The sequence below is a fragment of the Stigmatopora nigra genome, chromosome 17, assembly GCF_051989575.1.
Source record: "Stigmatopora nigra isolate UIUO_SnigA chromosome 17, RoL_Snig_1.1, whole genome shotgun sequence".
In the NCBI taxonomy this organism is placed as follows: Eukaryota; Metazoa; Chordata; class Actinopteri; order Syngnathiformes; family Syngnathidae; genus Stigmatopora; species Stigmatopora nigra.
Genome location: NC_135524.1, coordinates 648300 through 672881, shown reverse-complemented (window position 1 = coordinate 672881; position 24582 = coordinate 648300). Strand labels below are relative to the sequence as shown.

General features: G+C 37.7%; 1 protein-coding gene across 1 annotated transcript in view; it reads right to left on the bottom strand.

Moving 5' to 3' along the window:
• The window catches only part of vav2 (vav 2 guanine nucleotide exchange factor), an 84391-nt gene extending 60865 nt beyond the window's left edge, over nucleotides 1–23526 (bottom strand). The window contains exons 1-2 of the mRNA XM_077736651.1: nucleotides 22108–23526; nucleotides 3326–3442 (exon numbers count right to left, since the gene is read on the bottom strand). Of these exons, the coding sequence (XP_077592777.1) occupies nucleotides 3326–3442; nucleotides 22108–22311 (321 nt within the window). The 5' untranslated portion in view covers nucleotides 22312–23526. The remainder of the gene's footprint in view (nucleotides 1–3325; nucleotides 3443–22107) is intronic.
• Nucleotides 23527–24582: the final 1056 nt, after the last annotated feature.

Below are 24582 nucleotides of genomic sequence, written 5' to 3'. Positions count from 1 at the left end.
ACAAAAATGCAAAGTCGAACCCACCGGTGTCCAAGTGGCGGCCCGGGGGCCAAATCTGGCCCGCCGCATCATTTTGTGCGGCCCAAAAAAGTCAATCATGAGTGCCGACTTTCTGTTTCAGGATCTAATTCAAATAGAATATAGGTGTATATTATATTTCCTGATTTTCCCCCTTTTAAATTAATAATTGTCATTTTTTAGTCAATTTTTCTGTGTTTTTAGTTCAAAAATCATTATTTTAAATCTAAAAAAATCTGAAGTAAAGATCTCCTTGCAGTCGGTGCTGCGTGACAACGTTATGGTCTGTAACTCATAAAAGCTCCTATCAGACTGTTTAATTGTCGACTTTGTCTTTCTGGGAGAAATTAATTTGGGGTGGTCAGCCATACACCCTTGACTTTACAGAAAAGAGTTCGGCCATGTTTAATGATGTTTGGAAATGGAAGATTTGCTCATCTACTTTTATTACAGACCCCTTTGATAATACTCCATTCACCTTGTCCCTTGAATTTTACGTGTATTGCATTGATATAGAAAAGCAAAGTAATACTGACTAAAAAATAACAATGATTGATTCAAAAGGGGGCAAAATCAGGAAATATAATATACATCTATACTCTTCATTTGAATTTGATCCTAAAACAGCAAGTCAGCACTCACCCTTGACTTTCCCGGGCCGCACAAAATGATGCGGCGGACCAGATTTGGCCCCCTGGCCACCACTTTGACACCAACGCCCTAAAACAATTTCACCAGATCATGACATCTCCACAATCAAGTCACTTAAAAAACAAATATTGGAAAAAACAACCTAGCAACCTAATTTTAACTTGATAAAATGTCAAAAAAAATGAACTAGTACTAAGATTTAAAGTAGATACTACATTCTCCACCTTGTAAAACTCAATCTTTCCTTTCCTATCACATAAAAACTGACTGTGAGCCTTCTAGATCCACAAAAACATCAAATCCCAAAGCTCTATCTGCCAAATCCCGAAAACCTTGCAACCAACCTCCGCTAATCGCTAAACAGTATATTTGACAGGCGTACCCCAGACAACAGGCGATTGCTCAGCAACCACCTGTATCTACACCAACAGCGGTAACAAGCTACAGAGATAATGAGGTCATGCCAGATAGAGATGGAGGGGAGTATAAGCACAGAAGGGAGAGGAAGTACCCATTTATAATTCATGTCAAATGAATTATCATCAGTACTGTGGCATTTGGAATGAATTATTGATCACGTCTAGGAAGAACTTGCAGTTCGGGGGGCGGTAGGGGTGGGGGGGCTTCCTGATGGACGGAGAGCTAAGTAACAGGGTAAAGTAAGCAGACGCTCAAATGTCGGGTGGAGGTGGAAAAAAAGGGGGTGTAAAGGTGCTGGGTAATGAAGATTTAGTCAGTCTGTTGAGGTGCTTAAGTACGACAATCGTCCGTGTACGAGAAATTCCGACGTTCCCGATCGGGGGAGGCATGGTGAAGGTTTAATTATTTGTTAAATTGGTGATTGTGTGTCGTTGGATAATGATGTTGGGAAGACTGAAAAATGAGGATGAGAGTGGAGCAGAGATAGGCTATAAAAATAAGATTTTTTGTCAATGATTATGTTTAAAAACTAAAATTTGGTCATTTTTAAAAGGCAATTAGACCATCTGACGACCATAGAGAAATTATTATACTATTTTATGTTCTGTTTTCTTATCAAGTAAGGTAACATAGTTACTTTTATATTTGAATAAGGATGATAATTATTGATAGACTGATTATTTTTTGTTTTTAAATCGTGATAACCATTTTTTCACCATATAGCCCAGCTCTAAGTGATCGTATGGGTACCCCCTTAATTGGTGGCCAATCTGACCTCAAGTCAGTCATCTTTGCGCTAAATAAAAATGACAAAACTGTTGCTAGATGGCGAACAGGTGCAATATAATGATGTTAATCATGACAAGAGCCAAATAAACGGATTGCCGTGTTCATTTAAATGACAGCAATGTTCCTTGGGTGGCTCGTTAAAATTGGTTGGGAGAACGCAAACGAGACGGCTGCGTTCGGATAAAAACAGGGAGGGGGGGGGCGCTAACAATAAAAATCTTCTCTGGGGTCTACTGAAATACGCCGCATTTCATTGGTTTAATGATGTCATAATGAATATGTAATGATGGGGCGGGGGTGGCTTTCGACACCCAGAAAGACGGATAAACGGAAACGTTATTTCAATTCTTTTTAAAAAAATGGATTCAAACCAGTCACACGGAGTAATAAAAATAAAATCAATAAATTCAATTACCTGAATTCGAAGGCTGTACAATATTTAATAAATAGTTGTTTTCTTATTTTCTATGCCTGAACATGACTTTTAAAGTTTGTTGTTGACCGTGAACGGACGTTTGATTGCCCGGACGTTTGGTCGCCAGTTGGTTCGCCAGTCAAATGTACTTAGATATTAAACAGTACTTAGATATTAAACAGTACTTAGATATTAAACGGTACTTAGATATTAAACAGTACTTAGATATTAAACAGTACTTAGATATGAAAATGTACTTAGATATCAAACAGTACTTTGATATTAAACTCTCTCATAAAGACCAAACGTCCGAGCACTGTTGTTGACCGCGTAGAAAAAGCACGTACGCCAAAAAACGGGCTATGGAATATTAAAATAATAATACTCAATAAAAATGTAAAGCACAACTATGAAGAGAAAGAAGTGCCATGGCATTTATTAAGATTCTATGTGAGGCCCAATTCCTCAATTTAAATGTACGGCACATTAGTAGGGATCTAGCCATTCAATATATTATAATGCGATGTTTGCCCTTAATGGAAAATCAATGGCGAGACAAGGCCGCCACCACCGAGACCATACAAAACCAATTTCCAAATTGACATACGGAAGACCCGCGTGATTGATTCTGACTGTTGTTTGATTTTAATAGCGTTCACCGCAAGCTCATTGACTCCCCAACGTTGTCTCACGGTTTATCTACAAACTGACAACAGTCCTAGTCTGCGTTTTCTCCCCAGTTCATTTATGCGTTTTTTTCAAAGGTGGAAATGTCGTATTACATTGGATGAGCCGCTGAAATGAGGCGATAATGTGTTTGTACTTTTACTTAATCACGATGCAATCAGATTCAGTTTATGGAAATAATCCCTCGACGGAAATACTAATTTGTATTGCCGTTTCTAGGAGGACGAAAGGAGGCTAAATTAACTTTCGCAAAGCCCTGGAAACTTCCAAGAACAATATACATTGTTTCTGGCACTCCTACTTCAAGTACTTTGAAATGTAAACGGTTAAAAAAAATGCACTCACCTTGCCAAAGTCTCTGACGTCAAAAAGGTCAAAAGGGTCAAATAACTCGCTGTTCCGCAGGCCAAATTTGTCATGGCATATCTTGAGGAATGTCCGGATGTTTTTCAAACACAAGAACTGCAAAAACACAAAAAAAAAAACCACATAAGTCATTGAATTTGTGAAAAAAAATGCATAGATAACAAAATAGCAAAGAATAATCAAGCCAAATCATGACTCAAGACTCATGGTGTCATGGGTGAGCAAAAATTCACGATAATCTGTCAAAAAAAAGTTCCAGAACCCTGTTCTAATGAATGTTTAAAGATAAGAGACTAAAAAAAAAACACAATATTTCTGGTAGCTTGTGGAATCAAGTCCATCTGGGAATAATGTGTTGTGGTCATTTCCTTAGGCTAAAGTTGTACTCAGCACAATCCATCAAGAAATTGCTTCTCTATACCCAGCAACACTTTCAAGCTTACGAATGGACGGATATTGTTATGAGAGCATCACAACTCGGAAAATAAATGAAATTGGCAGAGGTGGCAAATGAATTTGGTCGAGTTTTTGAGTATAATATGATGGCTCATCGCAATTCTCCACTGTTAATGTTTTTTTGGGTGTTATGTTTACAATGGATGCTTGTATTGGCCCTTGAAAAAAAGTAATCCTGCAAAAAAAGTACAATTGAAGATCTTTTAAAAGTACTTTTGGCCAACTAAGAATGCAAATTATTTTGGAAAACAATCAAAACTGTTTGGGAAACGACAGATTGGCTAACTGCTCCAATCCTCCTTAAATTCAGGCCATTAATCCAACTTTTTGGTGTAAAGCCACATAATAAAACCCTTCTTTGTGATTCACACAAGCAACATGTTGCAATAAAATTCTATTGCAAATTAGAAAAGCGAGCAAGAGCTTCATTTTTCTGGTTTTGGTTTTTTATCCCCAAAAAAATGTTGAATATAAACCAAGGCAAAAGATTTGCATAAGTAGGTCAGAAAGGATTCTAACATAGTCTTATTTTTGGGATATTTTATGCAAAAACGGTTTAAAAAGTCTAGAGAAAATATATCTGGAAAAATACATTGGCTATTTTGATCAAATTTGGGCTTATAACAACATTTTTACTTTGAATTTAATGTTTTTTTTGGTCATTACAAACAGTTTTTTGCCAATTTCGAAAAGTTTCCTTGTTTTTGGGCCACCATAATTGTTGTTACTTAAAGGGCCATATAGTAAAAAAAAATAACGGGTGCTTTGGCAACACTTGGACGGCAATAATGAGCACGGCACCCCATTCTCAGCGAACCTCTTGGGTCACCCAGATGTGGAAGTCAGTAAAGAGGACGGTGCTAGCAAATTGGAGGAGATGATGCCTGAATAATGCATTGGCGGGCATGCAAATGTGTTAATCTTCTCCTATTAGCTCTAAAAGCCTGTAAGCAGCTGAGGATTGACCAGCCTTTTAAATCTTGTACAACTACAAGTAGACAAAGCGCAACCACCTCATTAGCCAGGTCCGTGTGGTATAGGTTCAAAATCTAGGAAGGTTAAATAGGCCACATGCATTTTTTAGTGAGGTTAATCTCCATTACAAAAGAAAATAAATCGGTTGAAAGGATCGACCACTATATTATTTACTGTATTTTCACGACTATAAGTCGCACTTAAGTCTTAAGTTTTCTTCAAAATAGACAGTGCGCCTTATATATGGAACAAAAATAAAATGTGTCATTCATTGAGGGTGCGCCTTTAAATGTGGTGCGCCTTACTTACGGAAAAATACAGTCATTTAATTCATTTTTACTCTGTCAGGTCACTCTCAGAAATGGATATTGTTTATAGGTAAGGTGTACATACCTGTAGGATGAACACATACACACATTAACATCAGTGAAATCGTCTAAATCATCCAAAAAAAGGCCAACAAAATGCCTGACACACACACATTCACATAGAGCCAAAGTTTATGGGTGGTCCTAAACAGTCTTGTACATGGCACACTGTAGTATAAGTGTCTTTTATGAAGAAATGTACTGGCTCATGATTAAAACAGGACTTGGCTGCCCTGAACATCTCCATCAACTTTACGGCTTTCTCATAAGGCGCCCAGTTGAAGGCTTGGGGGCATTGTAGGCCATTTTAGCAGCAGGATCTAACTGCAATTCAAACTATTTTATATCCAGCATACGTACATACGACTGTAGTAATATATAGAAGAAGACTTATTGCCGTTGGAGGATAAAAGTCATGATGGATTGTATAAAGTTGGCTACCAGATACATCAATATGGTGGAAAATTCTACAAGTTACAGGATCTTGGGGGAGATTTTTTGCAGCAAAACAACCATATTTGACTTTTTTTATCCATCTGTTTATTATAGAATCCGAAATTGACTGTCTTTAATGTTAATTTATATCCTTAAAATAAGACTTTTTGAGTGTTTATGAGTAAACAAACCCTTTGGAAGACATCGTATTGTTGTTTAATTTTCCTTTTGCTGCAGACATCATAAAAATAACACTTCATAAAAATGTGTCATTCAATAAATGTTGATTAATTGCCATCTAAGAGTGTTTTATTACCACTGCGACATTTTTGCAACGATATCTGCAGCCAACCCCACCCTAGATAGAACTCAGAAGACCCCGCACAGAAAAAATACATAAAAAAAATCTGCAAAATGTTTGTTATTATTACTAGTTTAACTTGCTCGTAAAGAATTCAAACTGTACGGTCGATGTTGGTATCTCAGGGCAAAAACTGGCTTGGAATTGTCCTCGTATCTCAAATTTTCTTGTATTTGGGGTCATTTGTATGTCAAGGTATTACTGCATTTCCACAAAGGGTCAAGACAGAAGAGGGATGGATATTTTTTGGGTGTTCATTTGTCGAAATGCTAATTCTAGCTAGGCATACCATAAAGACCGGGTCGCAATAAAATAAAATAAAAACGTAGTGTCGTAAAGAGCCCACATGGCACTAATAAAGATGTTAACCTATAAGATAGATCCAAGATGTAGCAATCAACTCATCTGCTATCTGTAATTAATTGCATGTTTTGCTAATGCACAATAAATGTGCTAAATCATCTCCCAAACAAGGCGTCCGTCCTCAAGGACAATCATTAATCATGACATCAGCCATCAAGACAAGCGTCCTTCACGTCAACATTTGCCCTTTTGCAAAAAAAAAAAATATGACAACATGGAATCCCATCAAAACCGTGTTACATATTTTCTTTCAAAATGGAGTCATTCGGAATTTTGTTATTCATTTATCCTCACAAGGGTCACAAATATAAAGACAGTAATCAGTCTTTTGTCTCTTGGCATGCCGATTGTGAAAAGTGGACAAAAAAGTCCAATTGTCAAGAAATTTGAACATGCTGACTAGGTGAAATTGTACACACAAAAAAGGCAGATAAACATGAGATGTCCCAAAGTTGGACACAAGACAAAGCCCTTAAGGCAAGTGCACTTTTTAATGACTCAATTGAACGGTCGATAGAGCACCAATTCTCAGGTGAGCTGAGCCAGGCATGCCGAATGTAAAGCTTATTTTACAACTCTCTGTGCAATAGTTAATGGAGCAAAAAACCTGTCGGTAGAATACTGTGTAAAGAAAAAAAAAAAAAAAACCTCTACAGTTCAAAGCTCAAGTACGTCACTGACATTTGCCAACATGCCCCGGCCGGCCTGCCCATGCCAGGAATAGCCTCTGCTTTTACCCCCAAAATGTTATAATAATAATAAAAATCTCTAGAGCATGAATATTTTGACCAGGTAAACAAAACTAGTTTGTACTTTTTAGAAAACACAGATTCATTTGCAGGCAGGCCTTCCTTAACAGCAGGAAGACAGCTATAAAGGTATTACAGTCATAAGAGGACCCATTACCAAGGCCTGTCCTCAACGGGAGGCAAATTATTATTAGGCATATTCTTTCTGTTTGCCCATCCATCACGCGGCGGGGAGCAAAAACATTGAGGCCAACTCAAGTGTGCGCGCTTTAGCTCAAGACGGAAAAGGAAATGATACAAAGCGTCCAGGTTGAGCTTAACTTGGCAACATGGCAACATTGTCACTATGGCAACATTTTGATGACTCAACATCAGTACCACCAAGTTCACAAATAACAACAAACTACACCAATAAATAAGAAGGATCGGGGCCTTAAACAATTCATACTTTCAAATATTATGCCTTGAGAGCCATACAAAGAATTAAAAATGAAAATATGTGCATTATTAAAATTTATTTCACCACTTTTAAAGTAGAAAATCCTATTGGTGCATTTGGGAATCAACTCTTACTAACAGTTTCCATATTTTTAGCTCACAAGTTAGCAGAGAGCCATATGCACTCATCAAAAGAGCCGCATATGGCTTCCGAGCCATATGCATCCACCAAAAGAGCCTCATATGGCTCCTGAGCCATATGCACCCATCAAATGAGCCACATATGGCTCCTAAGCCATAGGTTCCCTACCCCTGGTATAGTATAATGAGATTTAAAGCCTCACCCAAAAGTGCACAAGAACAAGTAGTCAACATAATATAAATGATGAAATGATTATTACAGTGTTATTCCAAATGACTGTGTCCATTTGCGATGTTTTCCGATAGGATAAATAAAGTTCCCCTCAGCAGGCTACGGGTACATTGTTTCATTTTGCGCTATTTAAACGGTGGCTCCTGGGTACGCAAGTATATTACAAAACAGCATGGCGGCGCAGCATTTAGGGAGGAAATGACACATTAAGCTGTGATGTCCCATAAAAGAATTATTCAATTACATTTTCATTGCGTTTGGCGACGCCGGCTCGCCTGAAAGTGAAACCCAATGGCCGTTAGGAACACAGCATTAACAGATGGAGCTCACTACAAAATGGACACTGAAATTAAACAAGATATTCGCTAGAAAGGCCGTTTATGTCGTTTGCCAAACCGTTAGATCTTCTCTTCTCAATTCCTATGACGGGATAGTGCAAACAAGAAAGAGGTTGCCAGGTTGGAGAAACATTGACATTGATTTTTTAGTCATTTTACTACTTTAAGTACAAAAATAATTATTTTGATAGCATTGTTACGTTGTTGCTAATCAATGAGATCAATGAGTATCAATAAGTATCGATGACAGAATGGATGCAGAAGAATTTAAAAGTCAAAATATATGAAAATGTGCATATTTTTTGGTCATTTTACTACTTTTAAAGTACAAAAAGTCTCTGAATTATTTGGATAACATTGTTACGCTGTTGCTAATCAATAAATATCAATGAGATCAATTTTTGGTTGGGGTCTTAGGTTGTTAAATGTCAGTTTGGACAACCACCAGCAATTTCATCGCTCCAATTATACAACATTTTTCTAAGCATTATTCAACAAAACGGTGCATGTTTGACGAAATTTCCCAAAATCCATTGAACGCTTTAAAGTGGCTTACGAGCCAAATAGCTGGATTTTGCCGAGCCGTGTACACACAACAGACTGACTCTCCGCTATCAGCTGTAGTTATCAGCCTGTCACACTGTATGGTGAAGATAAATCTAGCCAATTAAAATTTAAATTGGTAGAGGCACTGCCGTCCGTGACTTGGCTAGCCTTTGTGTTACCATCACATATGTTGAAAGTCAACCAGAAGCAACATTTCACCAAAAATAAAGACATAATAACCAATAATCCTTTCTGAAAAACGATGTAAATCACAAAAATGCCTTATTTTCTCCCTCTGGGCTATCATAATGTCTTGGAAATCCTGCAAAAACGAGATGTGTAAGTGAGCTCTGGATGAGAACGCATTAATAAATTAGCTTCATAAATTATGAACAAGCAGAAATGGTTGATTTAATTTTTTCTTTGTAAATGTAGTTCCAAGTTAATTGTTTTAAATTTCACACTGCCTCAGAGAAGACCTACTTTCCATTTTGATGTTAATTTTCGCAATGGATCTAATTCTCGTATTCCAATAAACCATATTAAGACAAAAACAGGTATGGTGTATTTATATAAGTATTACGGTAATCTGCTTTTTAATGATGAGAAGCAGGATTGTGTCGCCAACCAAAATATCTTTGTTGGGTCTTTCCTATTGTGTCTCTATTTAAACGGGTTGATCAATAACAATAGATTAAAGCCTTGGGCCACATTTGCCGGTATCAGTTGACATATTGACAAATTCATGAATCTGCAACTCATTCTCTCCCAAAAAAGTCAACATTTTTAACCAGCTGGAGATTCTAAACAGCTTTTCACAGTTTAATAACAGTCATCATTTCCTTTGAAATGAAAACAACACTACAAACAAAGCAGATAAGGCCACATTTCAGTCCACCAAACTCCATTTTCAACAACAAAATGACCCAAAAAGCCTCAAGCACAATGTTTTTTTGCTTTTTTTCAAGTCCCTGTTCTATCATGTTTGACTCTTTTCATCTATACAGGCTGAAAAAGACTAGTCAAGAGATCCAGTACAATGCAGGCTCTTTGCTCAAATCATGCAAACGACCAGATAAGCAAGGAATGATAATCACATACACGCACAGGGGAGGATTTTGAGGATGCAAAAATAAAAAAGCCTGGCGGCACTACAAAAAAAAAACACTGGGTGAGGCCGATATAAAGGAAGAGATATGGTGAAGTCTCAGAGGTAGACTGGAGAGCTGTGATAATAGAAGAGCTTCCCCATCTGCTGGATGAGAGCTCGAGCATGACCAAGCAGTGGAGGGAGGCCACACCCTGGATGAATAACCTCATTGGATGGAGGGGGGAAAAAATGCAGGGAAAAACAATGCTATTTTTTTTGTTGCGATGACTCTCCTTTTTAAACAATGTTCTGGTGAGTGTTCTTTTGTTGGGGGAGCAAGTCATGCTTGGTAAGGGTGGTTAGCATTCAATTTGTGTGTGTAAGTCATTAAAGAATAAATGTAGAGAGAAAGAATGGGTTTTTTGGTGAATTTGTGGTTTTTTTTTTAGCATGGGTAAGTTATTAAAGGATACATGTATAGAGAAGTACTGTTTTATGTCAATTTCTGGTCAATTTTTAGCCTGTGTAAGTCATTTAACAATAACTGTATAGAGAAACACTGTTTTTGGTAAATTAGTGGTTGTTTTTGGTCAATTAGTGGTGGTTTTTGGTAAATTTGACTGGTATAAGCTCCAGCACCCCCCGCAACCCTTGAGAGGAGAATTGGTTCAAAAAATGAATGAACTGTATCGGTAATGCTAGACCACGTGACTAATTCAGGGTCATTGAAGCCTAATGGGACTAATTGCATCCATTAAATCATTAAAATTGCCCATGTAGTGAATAATAAAGGTTATTGTTAAAGACATAATTTGCCAGAATTGTGGATATAATTTGCTTGTTTAGCGTGTCAGGTAAATTTGAGAGTATCTTTTGTGGTTGGGTCATAAAGTGGCATGAATCATTCAGACAGAAATCTCATGTTTGATGTAAATATGGGGAGTGTTGTCGCCACGGCGATGGGAGATAGAGCCGTCTGCTTCAAGGATGACTGCTTCTATGCTAACCTCAATTTTAAAGGCAAAAAAAAAAATCACAGCGTGAACTGCCTGATCTCATCACTGCATCAAAAAAAGAGAAGAATAATACAGTCAAAATAGTCTGTTCATTTGCCATGCAGTATTTTTAAAGGTCTCGACTACAAGGTGAGCAATTTCTAAAGATGAATTATTCAAGCCTACGAGTTGTAAAACAGCCTTTTTCTTCCTAATTTGACTCGACTAAAGTCCGCTGATTACACAAGATGAGAATTTCACTACTTAAAATAATTATTCTGGAACCAATATTTGCCAACAGGCCCATTTTCTAAAATGTTTTTTTAGAATTAATATAATACACTGGTATAATTATGCCATAGAAAGCAGTTTTGGGTAAAAAAAAAGGTCAAGAAATTGACCTAATTTAAGCTTACAGACAAGTTTTCCAAAATATTTGCTAAAATAAAGCTAGCATTACAGAGTTTTTGTTAAAAATGTCATTGTTTGCACAAAAAAAGATGATGCAGCACATCGTCTGTTAATCTTTTGTCGGGTCGTGCAAATTTGTGACGTTTAAAGCGTAAAAAAAGATTTTGCTACATCCGTTCCAGCGCCCTTAGCGGCTCACGGGGGATTTCCCAACGCCAGGATGTAATTCAAGCCTTCTCCTGACATACGTTAATGTCTGTCCACACTACATTCAAATGAGTCATAGACCTACACATCAAATGGTCAATGGGGTTTCCTTTCACTATAAAACGGAGTCACCCAAGCAAAGAAATGACTTCCTCCTCCCCAAAAAAAACTGCATTACGCTCCGACACCCTCAGTTAGCTCAATTCTTCCTTCCATAACAATAAATACAATCAAAGTACTATTAAATTTGCTTGCTTACTATATCAAGTCACCATAAAAATCCTGATTTTAACAACACAGCAATACAAGAGTCCCGTTATATGAAAAATTTGACATAAGAGCAAAACAAGTTTTCACCCTGAGATACAAGTAATTTGACATGTGAGCTCAGTCCTACAAGGTATTAAGCTCGTATCTCAAGGTATTACTGTAAATACATTAGAATAAGAAATCTAACCCTTCCTTATACATATAAAAACAAACAAAACAAAGGTAAACAAGCTAAAAAATATAAGAAAATAGTCACAATTCAGATCGTATCTCAATATACTTTTTTTTTTTTTTTTTATGAACATCTATTTAGACACGTCAGCACTGGGAATGAAGATCTGAAATCTCCTGGCATTAATTCATAAGAGACATTCTGTGGCATGGACAGCGGCTGCTCCATAATTCATCCTTCCTCAGGGCCTTTTTTTTTTGCTATTTCTATGAACAACATGGCAGTCAACATTGAAGGATTCACTAAAACATTATACATAAAGTTGGCTATAGATTATAGTAATCAAGTAATTAAGCTTATTTTAATTCCATATGACACAATTAAGAAGAAAAGTGGAATAATTTCGGAGAAATTTTGTCTATTTATGTCACAAAACACGTGACTAATCTTTCAAAACAAAAAAATATTCGATTTTAGAACATTTTGTGTGTAAATATGACATAATATAACAGACCAAGTGCACCATTTTAAAACTAAAGTGATACTAACACATTTTTTACACAATTGAAAATGTATAGCAGAAAAGTATATGTAGTATTAATCCAAAAAATATTAGCATTAGTCGCCCCTTCTATAAAAACATTGTTTTTTGTTGCGGTTCTATATTTGCAATAAAGTAAACCCATAAACTAAGTCCTAGTCATCACTCACATTTAAATTATTCATTAAACTTTGAGCTAGATGCTCCTGCATGGCCACTCTGATCAATTTTGCGCGTTATCGTACGGCGACTTCACGGCTAACGCTTCCCTTACCTTTCCCTCTTCCGACCAAAGGTAACCAATCATACCATTTACTTGAGTCCCTAACACCATCCATCACAATCTGACAAAGTAAAGTGGACATATAATAAGTAAACATGACTTATTAGAACATGTGTGTTTCGGAAAGCAGCTTAATAAACGTTACATATTGAAAATTCAGTGAGGGAAACGGATTTATAATCAAGACATTATGTTAAGCATAAAAATAGAATAAGAAAATTTGCAAAACACGTTCCAGTTGGAGCAGTGGTGTCAAAAATACGGCCCGTGGGCCAAAAGTGGTCCCTCAAGGGGGTCCATTCCGGCCCTCGGAGACTTTGATGAGTCAAATTCGGAATGGTATATTTTGGGAGATTTAGCCTCACACTTGATTCACAATAATAAACAAATATAATGTTGTTGATCCAATTCTGTCTGTAGAATCGTTTATTTTACATTTATCAACTCAGTTCAAGAGTTTTTTTGCATTATTGATTGCAACTGATGGATGAGAATTGAGTGAAATTAGTTTACAGCCTTCTAGCAAATAGCACATAGCAAAATTCAATACTTAATGGTATTTGAAGTGCAATTCAAAAGGAGTCTAGGCACACAAAGGCAAAAGTTGTAAAATAATCCGTCAAAACACAGCCATAACATCATCAATCATTAGCACTCAGACAGTTATCAATCAATATTAATTATGTTCAAAACCCCAAGCTGTTCATTTCACCCACATGCAAACTAGGTTGCATTGAGTGGAAAACCGCAGCCTCATTTTTCCAAATCCTAAAAAAAAAAAAAATAATACTAAATACATACAATACGTAAAAAAAAGTCTGCATCCTAACTCATGAGTTCAATTCAATTTTTGACCATTTTTGCATGCAGATATCATTTTATCTTTAAAAAAATGTCAATTTTAGTCAGAATTCTCCATCAAGCCAATAATAAAGTGAATTTACAATCATCAAACAGACTTTTATGTCATATTTAAACACGATAAACCCAAATTTGCCGTGAGTTTTGCCTGAAAATCAGCATTCATTCATTTTCCAAGCACGTTTTCTAAGAATGTCAAAAACTACTTGAAAGCAAGTGATGTACTCCAGTACTACTGCAACAACAACAACGGCGGCGGCGGGGGGTGCCGTGAAAGCTCCAAAGCGACCCAGTGAACTGAATAGCTCAATAATTCAGAAGGCAGATGCCATGAAGATGGCTTAACAACTTTCTACAAAACCAATCTTTAGGAAACAGCTGTTTAAAAAGTACCGGCAGAATTAAAGTCGTCGTTTGGCGAGCGTTTTTGACCGCCAGAAGTTAAAACTTCATGCCGTTAAACAGGTGCCTTGTTAAAGTTGGTATAAAACAAATGGTGAGGAATTGTTAGTGTTAGCAATCCCATTGTTTTTCTCATTATTGTTGTCTTTCCGTTTGTCCCGAGGCGATGCAAACCTGTCATTAAATGGCGAAGAAAATGGAAATGTCCGTTTGTAAAGTCGTATGCTTTTAATTAGAAGAATCGGCAAACGCTTCAAGGCTTAAAAGTACTCCTACAATATTTGCCAGGTGTATTTTTATTTATAGTCTAGTATTTTTTGAAGATATGGTAAGACTAAAATACTTGGAAATGTTAGAACATTTATGGCAATTTTTGTGTGTGATTTTTTTAAGGAAAATACACCAGGATTATTTTTAAATAAATAAAATCTAAAGCCTTTTTTGTCATAATACACCACTGCGTACTACTCCACAAAGTATGTTTTCCCAGTAAAAAGATGCAAAAATAACAACAGACGCTACTTGGAACACTAAAAAAGCCAAAAATACCCTTTAAAATAGACAAATTAAGTCAAATTGTTACTACCAACCATCCCTGTCAAAAAGACACTTATACAAATAGCAAAAAAATGCAGTTTTTTCCCAGTTTTCCTTCCCCAAAAGCTCAGTCCAACTCCAACAATAACAAAAATCATTACCATCCAATATTCAATATCTCCCATCCCTACTAGCTTCAAATCTACAATCACACGACAATACCTTCCAAAGGCAAGAAAGAACACGTTACTATTGTTGATCCTGACACATAAAGTCAACCATAATAAAGTCAAACACCCTTCCAAGAAGGCTAAAGCGACATTCTCCTTGAGATGTGTGTGTGTGTCCACCACAGGTAACGCGCAAGTTCACTGCAGGTGAAATAAGATGTCCAGGAAAGGACAAGTGGCTCTGTCCCAATTAATAGAGGAGGGAAAAAGAAAGGACAGGGGTGCCAGGGGGGCCCGAGGCCTCTAACATCCAGCTGTCTGCTCTTATAGACTTATTCCCCCATCCCGCTTCCATTGTCGCCTTGGAAGATTTCACGCCCACCTTCAAGATCCCGTGCCCATTTCACAGATGCGGGCTGACACCGCCACACATTCCCCGCGACGTTATTCCGTGGGGAGTGAGGATAACGTCTTCACGCTTTCTCACATTTTTTATAACACTTTTTAGACTAACATGAAGAACGTGGTGCTCGCCATGTTGTCGTCTTGTCATCGAGGGACGGTAAAATCCGGGTCAATGTGAAGAAACGATGATTTCATTAGGGGGTTGTGGGAATAAGATGGCCGAATTTAAAGGGATTAAAATGTTGCTAAGTGTATGATCCTAATTGAATGGAATGGTGTTATTGTCATTATATGAGTAGAATGAGATTTTAAGATGAGCCACAAAGTGCACAAATAAATGGACTAATAAAAAATCAGTCATTAAATAAATAAGTAGGGAAGTGCATAAGTATAAATGACAAAGAAACAAACAGAGATGATCAATACATAATAGTAAATGAATCATCATGAAATAAATAAGTAGAACATAAATAAGTAGGGAAAGAAATAATCAGTGAATAAGTAGTCAATATAAGTAGCCAGAACATAAATAAGTAAGGAAGTACACAACAACAAATGGACAGATAAGTCTCTAAATAAAAATAATCAATAAGTTTTGTACATTGTAAATAAGTAGTAGTCAACATAGTAAATAAGTAGTAGTCAACATAGTAAATAAGTAGTAGTCAACATAGTAAATAAGTAGTAGTCAACATAGTAATTAAGTAGTAGTCAACATAGTAAATAAGTAGTAGTCAACATAATAAATAAGTAGTATTCAACATAGTAAATAAGTAGTAGTCAACATAGTAGAAAAGTAGTAGTCAACATAGTAAATAAGTAGTTGTGAACATAATAAATAAGTAGTAGTCAAAATAGATATGTTAGTAGTAGTCAACATAGATAAGTAGTAGTCAACAGTAAATAAGTAGTAGTCAACATAGATAAGTAATAAATAACAAGTACTGTAGGTGGCTCTAGTTTTCTTAAAAGATACAAAAAGCGAGTTTAAAGTATGAATCTAAGAGCAAGAGCAGAATTTTGATGAATGACGGTGACAAGAGTACTTTATCAAGTAAGCATCCTATCTGAGGATAGCGGTCAGGGAAAATGCCATCCCAGTGCCCCCTCCCCTCACACTTCCCTGTCAAGGTCGAGTAATATTTGAGGGAGTTCCGAGAAAACAAAGTGGACAATAAGGAGCTTTTGTCATGCTTCGTGTACTTAAGTATTTGTCTGCTGATACACAAAAAAAGAACCAAGTAATTGGATCAAAACAAATACGCCATGTTTGTGTGGGACATGCTCCATTTTACAGGTAAGAAGCGTTAAATACTCCCTACTTCCATCTTGTGTTTATCACGGGAGTTTGGCCATTAAATGGAAATAGTGAAGCCATTTTCTTTCCACACGGTTACTTTCCCAAAACACTAAACTTTCATCTTTGTGGGATGTGAAATATAGAAAATAGCTTAGTTCTCTCCCTTACTAAGCTTTTATAAGAAGTCACTTTTCAGGCTGGCTCATCAATCAATAACATCTAAACCGATAAAAATAAAAAAAGTTTCAAAATGGCTACAACGGCATTGTATAAATAAAAGACGGCGTCCCTTTTTTATGGCGTTACGCTTGAGGAGTAATATGCTGACAGTTTTAGAAAAATTCATTTTTGAAGGGTATACTGAGGGATATGAATGTCCAATAAAAAGGGATTTTCCAAGCCAGCAGTTCGCCGACACAAACGGAGACGGCGGAAGAGTCGAGAACAAGCCGCCAGATGAAAGACAGACGTAGACGTAGTACTCGGAAAGCAGACTAAACAAAACTATACAAATATAAACCCAAGTTTGCAACACCCAATCCTGACTCATTACAAAATATACACTTTCAGCCAAGCTTTCACTTTTCACTCAAATACGTCATTTTCAGTACAAATATTCTCTTTTACATGACCAAAAACCATGTCATATAAATTCTTACTTTCATTTTCAGAACCCCTTAATCACACAAAGGTCACAGGGGGTGCTAGAGCGTATCCCAGCTGACTAAAAACACCAAGCAGGGGGCATAAAAACACAAAGGACAAAAAATATCTCATAATAGGAACAATTTAGAGTGTTAAATTAGCTTAGCATGCTTTTTTATGGGATGTGGGAGGAAAATGAAGTACCCGGAGAAAACCCACACACATTGAGGACCACCCTAGGATCAGACTTACCGATTTCCAATTGATTTCAAGGTACTTTACATACAGTACACATCTTAAAACTAGTCCTTGCATATAACCGTATGAAAAAAGGATATAAATACGCAATGGGTACAATATTACAACTCGATAAACCTTATTGAATCTGTTGTTTTTTGTTACTAGTCTTCCGGATAGTGCAACTATTGGCAACCATTGCAGTTCACAGTGGGGAGGGAAGTGGAAAGAAGCCAAAGTATAAACGCATTTCTCCAAGACACAGCAATAAATCTTCAAGCAAGCCAAAGCGAGGAAACAAAAGATGGGGGAGATCAGGAAATGACCCCCACCACCCACCCTCACCCCCTCCATCTACTGTATCCACTATTACACTGTTTCACTTTGTACATTTGATTACCAAGAGACCCAACAATCAATAACCAGGGGGGTCTTTGATGTCAGTGCCTAACTGCGTAACCCTACACTCGCACCCTTCCTCTTCCACGGGCAATTATGTGATATGATCAATAACCGTCGGCACTGGTGGAAATGGCTGAAAACAAACATCCAAACAAACTTCCTAAAGGCGCAGATTATGCGTTTCCTTTGGCCAAGTACTACACAAAAAAACGCAAAGCGGTTTATTTTTTGTGCTTAGGAGAAGCTGCTGTTTTAGAGTGTGTGTGTATCTGTGTGTGTATGTGTTTATGTGTGTGTGTACGTGCACAGCTGGGGTTGGAGGTGTCCACGGGGGGGATGGGAAGAGTCAGATCTTAATCTGTTCCCGACCGCCACAGTCAGTGGAGCAGCGCAACAGCGCGAATTAGGTTCCGAGCTCAAGTACTCTTGGGAGAAAATTGCAGTAGGTGGGTAGGTAGGGATGTCCCAATTACATATTTTGCTGCATAATCATGTAAAAAGGTGATTTCAACAGTAGAAAAAAAATCATGAATACATTTTTTGCATTGTGCAGCATTGAAATAAAGTCAGGCAAAATAAACTTGGTCACTCAAAGCTATTTTAGCGGTGATATGATTGACCTTTACTTCTTTGTATAACATTGCAGCGTCAAGCCTTTTTTAACCAAAATAAACACTTGGGAAATTAACCCTATTTTCTCATATATAAGCCGCCTCCCGCGTATAAGCCCTACTCTTGAAAATAGCCTTAAAATGGTGGAATTTGACAATTTCTCTCATATAAGACGCCCCCTGATTCACAATGTTCATCGTCCATATTCATGGTCTTAATAGGGAGTACAAATGGTTTACTTTGAATTGCAAATTTTCAAGAAAAATCATTGCATGTAGTATTTCTGAGGTACAGTATGAACCCATTGAACATGCAAATATTTTAGCAAAAATGGATAATACCATGAATTGAATGTACCATATAAAAGGCATATTTCCCAAAAAAATAATACTTTACTGGTCCCTGTGATTTGAAAAGTAAGGCCACACATTTCAAGTCAATAAATAACTAAAGGGTATGAAAAGGTCAGTGCATTGAGCCAAAAAGTTGCAGTTGAAAAGATTGCAATGACCTCAGGATGACAACAATCTGACGGAAACGTATGAAAAAGCCACATTTTAGCATTGTTCCCTTCTTGTCAATCCCATTAGCCCCCAGTGACACCATCCCAGCTGCTCAAACCCGGATGCAACGCTAACAAGGTCCATTAGCGGTATTACCTGCATCCGGCGAGTACTCGGGTCAAGTGGTCAACAGTCCACCAAAGGTTTGGATTAAATTACCCCGATGGGGGTTTATCTATAATATAGACCTCCCCCCATTCCAAACAAGAGATTTTTCCTTTATTTAGCAGTCTATTCACTGATATTTCAAGACATGTAAATCTTCAAAAGCAGTGAAATATGCATTTGCGATTTAAAAATAGTAACGTTGTCTGAACGAGTACATGGAAAGGGAGCGTACAATGAGTGGATGATGCCTCACTAAGCCTCCACATTCAGAGTACGGCGAGCCCGAGGGAGATGACGACAAGTAGCTGCAAAGAGGAAACTGTGAATTCCAGATACATGATGGTGTGTCTATGTCAAAATAGAGAGCATGCTAGCTCCACTCTTACACACACACAGGTCATCCTAAATGTATTCACACATCTACCGAGCAGATTAAAAGGATAGGGGGGAAAAATTGGTGAAGAAACCGAAGTAGAGGGTTACTACACTCAATGGGTGACTCGTAGTGTTCAGACTATGTTATACTATACTACTTATATTGACAGCTACTACTATACTACTTCTATTTGACAACTACTACTATACTACTTCTATTTGACAACTACTACTATACTACTTATACTGACAACTACTACTATACTACTTATACTGACAACTACTACTATACTACTTATCCTGACAACTACTACTATAGTACTATTATTTATTTATTATTTTCATCTGTGCACTTCCCTACTTATTATGCTGGCTACTTATTAGATGATGATTTATTTATTAGTTATTGTTATTTATGTGTCTGACTGTCTCACTATACTTCTATAAAGACAATATAAGCACTCAATTCAATTCAATCTCAAATTTTAACATGATGTCGCCATAGGTATTATGTCCTACTTGTTGAAGTGTATCTCCTTGATTGCACAATGATTAGAAATGAACAATAATGTACGCTTTGCGACATCTGCTCTTGAAGTATTTGAAATATTGATCAAGCCATAATGTGGGAAGGCAACACTTGACTTCACTCTATTGCAAGCATTCATGACATCCATATTTACAAACCAAATAAGCGACATTTGCTGCACACAACACAAGAAAAGGGAAAGTCAACCACGGACCAAAATTCAAACAAGTGTAGCTTTTCCAAAAACTTCTATCCAGAATAAATGATGCACGACCTCCACTTTGCCAGCAATTGTATTAAAGTACACGTTTTGACCTTTTCCTTATGATCAATGGGGTTTGCTTTGGTTCACATGCCAGATTTTTTCCTTCCACCAATTTGTCACCGACGTCCGCCCCCCACGCCACCCTCCGCCATCCCCCCCGCCCTCGACTCTCCCTCCAGATACTCATCGCGGGATTAGTGGGCGGATCAAAGTGCGCCACCCCAACCTCTCGCTTTCCCTGTAATTAAAGAAGTCCCAAGATAAGTTGAGGCTAATGGTCCCTGCCAGGGCCGACAGAGCAATCTACAAGATTGGGTGAGGGTGGGGCTTATTCAAAACCAAGTTAAAAATACAGTCATTGTTACATAGAAGCATTATTACATTCAAATGAAAATCCTCAACACGGAACTCTGTTCATATCACAAAGCCACAAAATGGAATTTCTCCTTTTAAGCCTACTTCTCCAAATTAATGCAGATAATGACATACCTGGCAACCTTAGCCAAATTGCTCCCCTTATTGCAGTTCACCTTATTAAGCAATAAAAACGTACATTGCTTGCTGACACGCTATATTTATACAGTAAAAAAGCCAGAAGTGACTAACATGCATATAATGCTTAAAGCATGATAATATTAACAATTGATAATTATGTTATTGTTTGTTACTAGTCAACGCGAACAGGATTAGAACCAAAATGGCTAAAATGAGATCAGTTTTTCAAAAAAACTACTTTAAAAACGGCGTTTGCAATTTCAAATGATCCAAAAACATAAAATATGGGAAAAACTACAAAATCATCAGCAACAATGCCATTTTATGCACATCTCTCCCCAAAAACCAGACCTCAAAACAATGCCAAAACAAGTAAAACATTGTAACACAACAAGTGAGACAGTGTTTAGTCTCTGATGCACTACTATATAATTCTTGACACTTTACTTTCAAGCCCTGCGGGGGAAAAAAAAAAGGAAAAAAACTGCAAAAAAACGCAGCAGCTTCCCAGAAGTCTAGTAATAATTACCGCTGTGGGGTAGAAAAGATTGCAGCTAGAGGAACAGAAAGTGTGTCGTCGTGTACCAATTGGCTTGGTGGCTTTCCACATTTGAGGGTGAACAAGAGGTAATATAAACGCCTGCCTTTCTCATTCCTCCCTCCACTGTGGTTAAAATCAACTTCCTCTGCCTACAAATGCTTCCTCGCACACTCGTTGCGGAAATCTAGTTCAGCTCGGGAAGAAAAGGGAACCTTGTAGAAACTCCGAGACGGATTATTTAGTTATTTCAGCTTCCCTAATAGAACGTATCCTATATATAGAACAAATTGCATATTCTACACAACATTGCATGTATTTTGAACTCATATCACTGGAAACCAGTATTTTGAATGTTTGTTTTGATTCAAATCTGGCTAATTTTTAGCAAATTTTCCAAAAATTCCAGCAAAATATAACTTTGCATAGACAATTTTTAAACACACCAAAAAGCACGATATATTTTTAAAAATGACTGTCAATACAACTTAATATTCATGATTATGGCTCCTCTGCAGTTATTCCTACTACAACAGGCCACGCCCATCTGCTCCTGAACCTGGTCTATTTGTTTATTTAGTTTGTAAACATTGAAATGTATCTCTTTTTTTCTTATACACATAAACACTTACCACAGCAAAATAAACACATGCTATTGTTTTTTAAGACATTTCCCATAGAATATGACACAAAATATGAATTTAAATGGGAAAAGAAAGATGAAACATGTGCTTAACTGGAATATTTTCTCAATTCAATTCATAATTTAACACAATTCTAAACATAAAATACAACAATTAGTCATTTCTATCATTGTGGTCTTGGCCAATCAGGGGGTGTGTTGATAAACACAACAAGAAAAGTGGCATTCCAAAGTGCATCATCATCAAAAACAGCAACATTTAAGCAATTATGAAGACATCCATCATCTAAAAAAGTGACTCACCTGTGACATCTGAGGTCTGAAGTTGATCTCCTTCAGATCCACGGATCCTGGGGAGAGATTGTGCAACATCTGGCACAGGAGGACCCCATCACGCAAGGCTTGAGCCAGATCAAAAACGGCAGCTGAGGGCCACACCACCCGGTGGTTCTGGGGTAGAACCTTGCAGTCTATCAGCCACCGCCCACATTGTCTCCATTCCTCCATATCGTCCTTTTTTTCTCTCGTTTTCCCCTTGTTTTAACTCCACGGCGAACGTGGCTGAAGCACCCCCTAAAATGACAAGTCCGCAAGCCGGTTTCAACCCTCGTTTCTTAATTCACAAGCAGTCCAATTCATAACTTTTCAAGGTCGGTCGCATGGCAGCGGTCCGAGAAGGTCTGGATGGGGGGATGCAAAACAGTTTTTGGGGGGGTGGGCGGGGGTCCTTTGGGGGGCGACCACCTTTGACTTCACAACACGGCGGTGGTGTCACTCGGGGGCATCATTTTTTCTCCTCTTCATCCTTGAAAAAAAGTTGCGAGCGGATTCAAACGCCCTTTTTGGAAGATGTTTTTGGACCAAAAGGGTGGACTCGCGTGGTCAATGGCCGGCCGGCGATCCGTCCCCAGACGCCAAACGCCAATTGATCGTAGGGAAATCGCTAAGAAAAGAGGAAAAATACTTGCGATCCAAGATCATCCTGTTCAAGTAACTCAGTCCAAAGCTGCAAAAACATCCGGGCAGGAGAAGAACAATGACTTTATCCGGTTTTTAGGGTAAACACGGCTCCGATCGAGTGGCGTCTTGGCGTTGCTCTGATTTCTGCAGCTGCGTGCGTTCCTTCCGCTTTTTTTTTTTTTGTTTCTCCGAGATGTTTGACGTCCAAAAACTCTCGATCAGGAACGCGATCGATCTTGACCCGAAGGTCCAACGATCTTTTGGTGTAAGATGACTTCAGATCAAGCGTTAGATCGTTGTTGACAGTTTGTTAGAAAAGCTCCGCATGGAGTGGATGGACGCGAGGGTATTTTTGGCCGTGTCTTTTTCTTTTTTCTTTTTTTAGACGCTACTTCATGGTGCGTCCTCTGGTGGTGAATATTCGGTACTGCATGGGCAGGGTTCAATACTATAGACTTAAGTCAATTTTCAAATGATTCACTCGTCTGGTGAAATTATGTTGACCAGTTAGATGGTTCGGTAGCGAGTGGTGAGTACATTAGGCTTGCAGTTCTAAGGTCGTGGGTTCGATCCGAGGTCGGTCTTCACTCTGTTTTAGTTTGCATGTTGTCCCTGGGCTTGTTTGGGTTTTCTTCAGGTATTCTTGTTTCCTCTCAGATCCCAAAAATATACATAGTGAAGCCTCTAAATTGCCCTTAGATATGATTGGCTGTCCATCTGCATGTGCCATGGGATAAGCTCTAGCACCCCCAAGACTTTTGGGGGCATAAGCAGTGCAGAACCTGAATGGATGAAAGTTAACTAGTTAATAGAAGCAAGAAAACGTATTTTTTGTGTGAATCACCAAATAATAAAGAAATATTCCACTTTTTTTAAACAGGGCAATACTGTGTGCCATCCAGTAATATGCCAAATGAGTCACTGCTCATCCCTCACAGACTGTTTCCTATGTGGGAGTTGTCCATATGCCAACTTTGTGGCTATTTTTAGGGACAATTCCAACCTCTCTAGTTAGATTCTGTCCAAAAAAGTGACTGTTGACAGATTGTATGACTTGTATGTTTTGGACCATGACTCATGGGAGTCACTACTAGCTAGTTCTCGCCCTGTTTCTTGTTTGGGGAGTCAGCACTAATCCACAATCTGTCCCAAGAAGTTTTATGCAAATCCATGAAAGTTGTGGCCAAATGGGAATGAAAGACTTGACAGAATTTGTTTTCTTTTTTGAAACATTCCATTTGGGACTTAATTCCTTCTTTCTACGTGCACTGGGCTTTTTATTGCCTTCCTTGAAGCCCTTAAAGGGACACTTCAAAATCCTAATGGCTTCATTATTTAGCACTTTCGTTGTATTTTGGCAAAATCTCAAGGATAAAAACTCGTCCCACGGCAAAACAGCACGCCACATTTGGAATGTTACTCTCCCGTGCAACGTTATGTTCAAGAAGGAAATTATATATTCGACTCAGAATGTACAAATAATGACGACTTTAATAAAATGAAGTCCGTGAGCTGTTGTATTATATTTTTTTTGTTGTCATTCTGATCCAAAGATTTGTCAGAAACTGTCATGTTTGTTGGGATTTTATATGCACAACAACACAGGGTTTTAATATACAGTCTCAGGTTGATGACCTTGACAAACATGAAAAATAATGAGGAATATATAGCTAGAGTTGCTTCTTTTTAGTCATTATTTTCAAACTCAATTGTTTCGGGTGTCTCATTTTGTGTTGATTTATTGAGTGGGGGGGTGATTTTGTTTTATAACAAATGTCGCTGCATCAATTGTAAGCAAATTGCATATGAATGAGATGC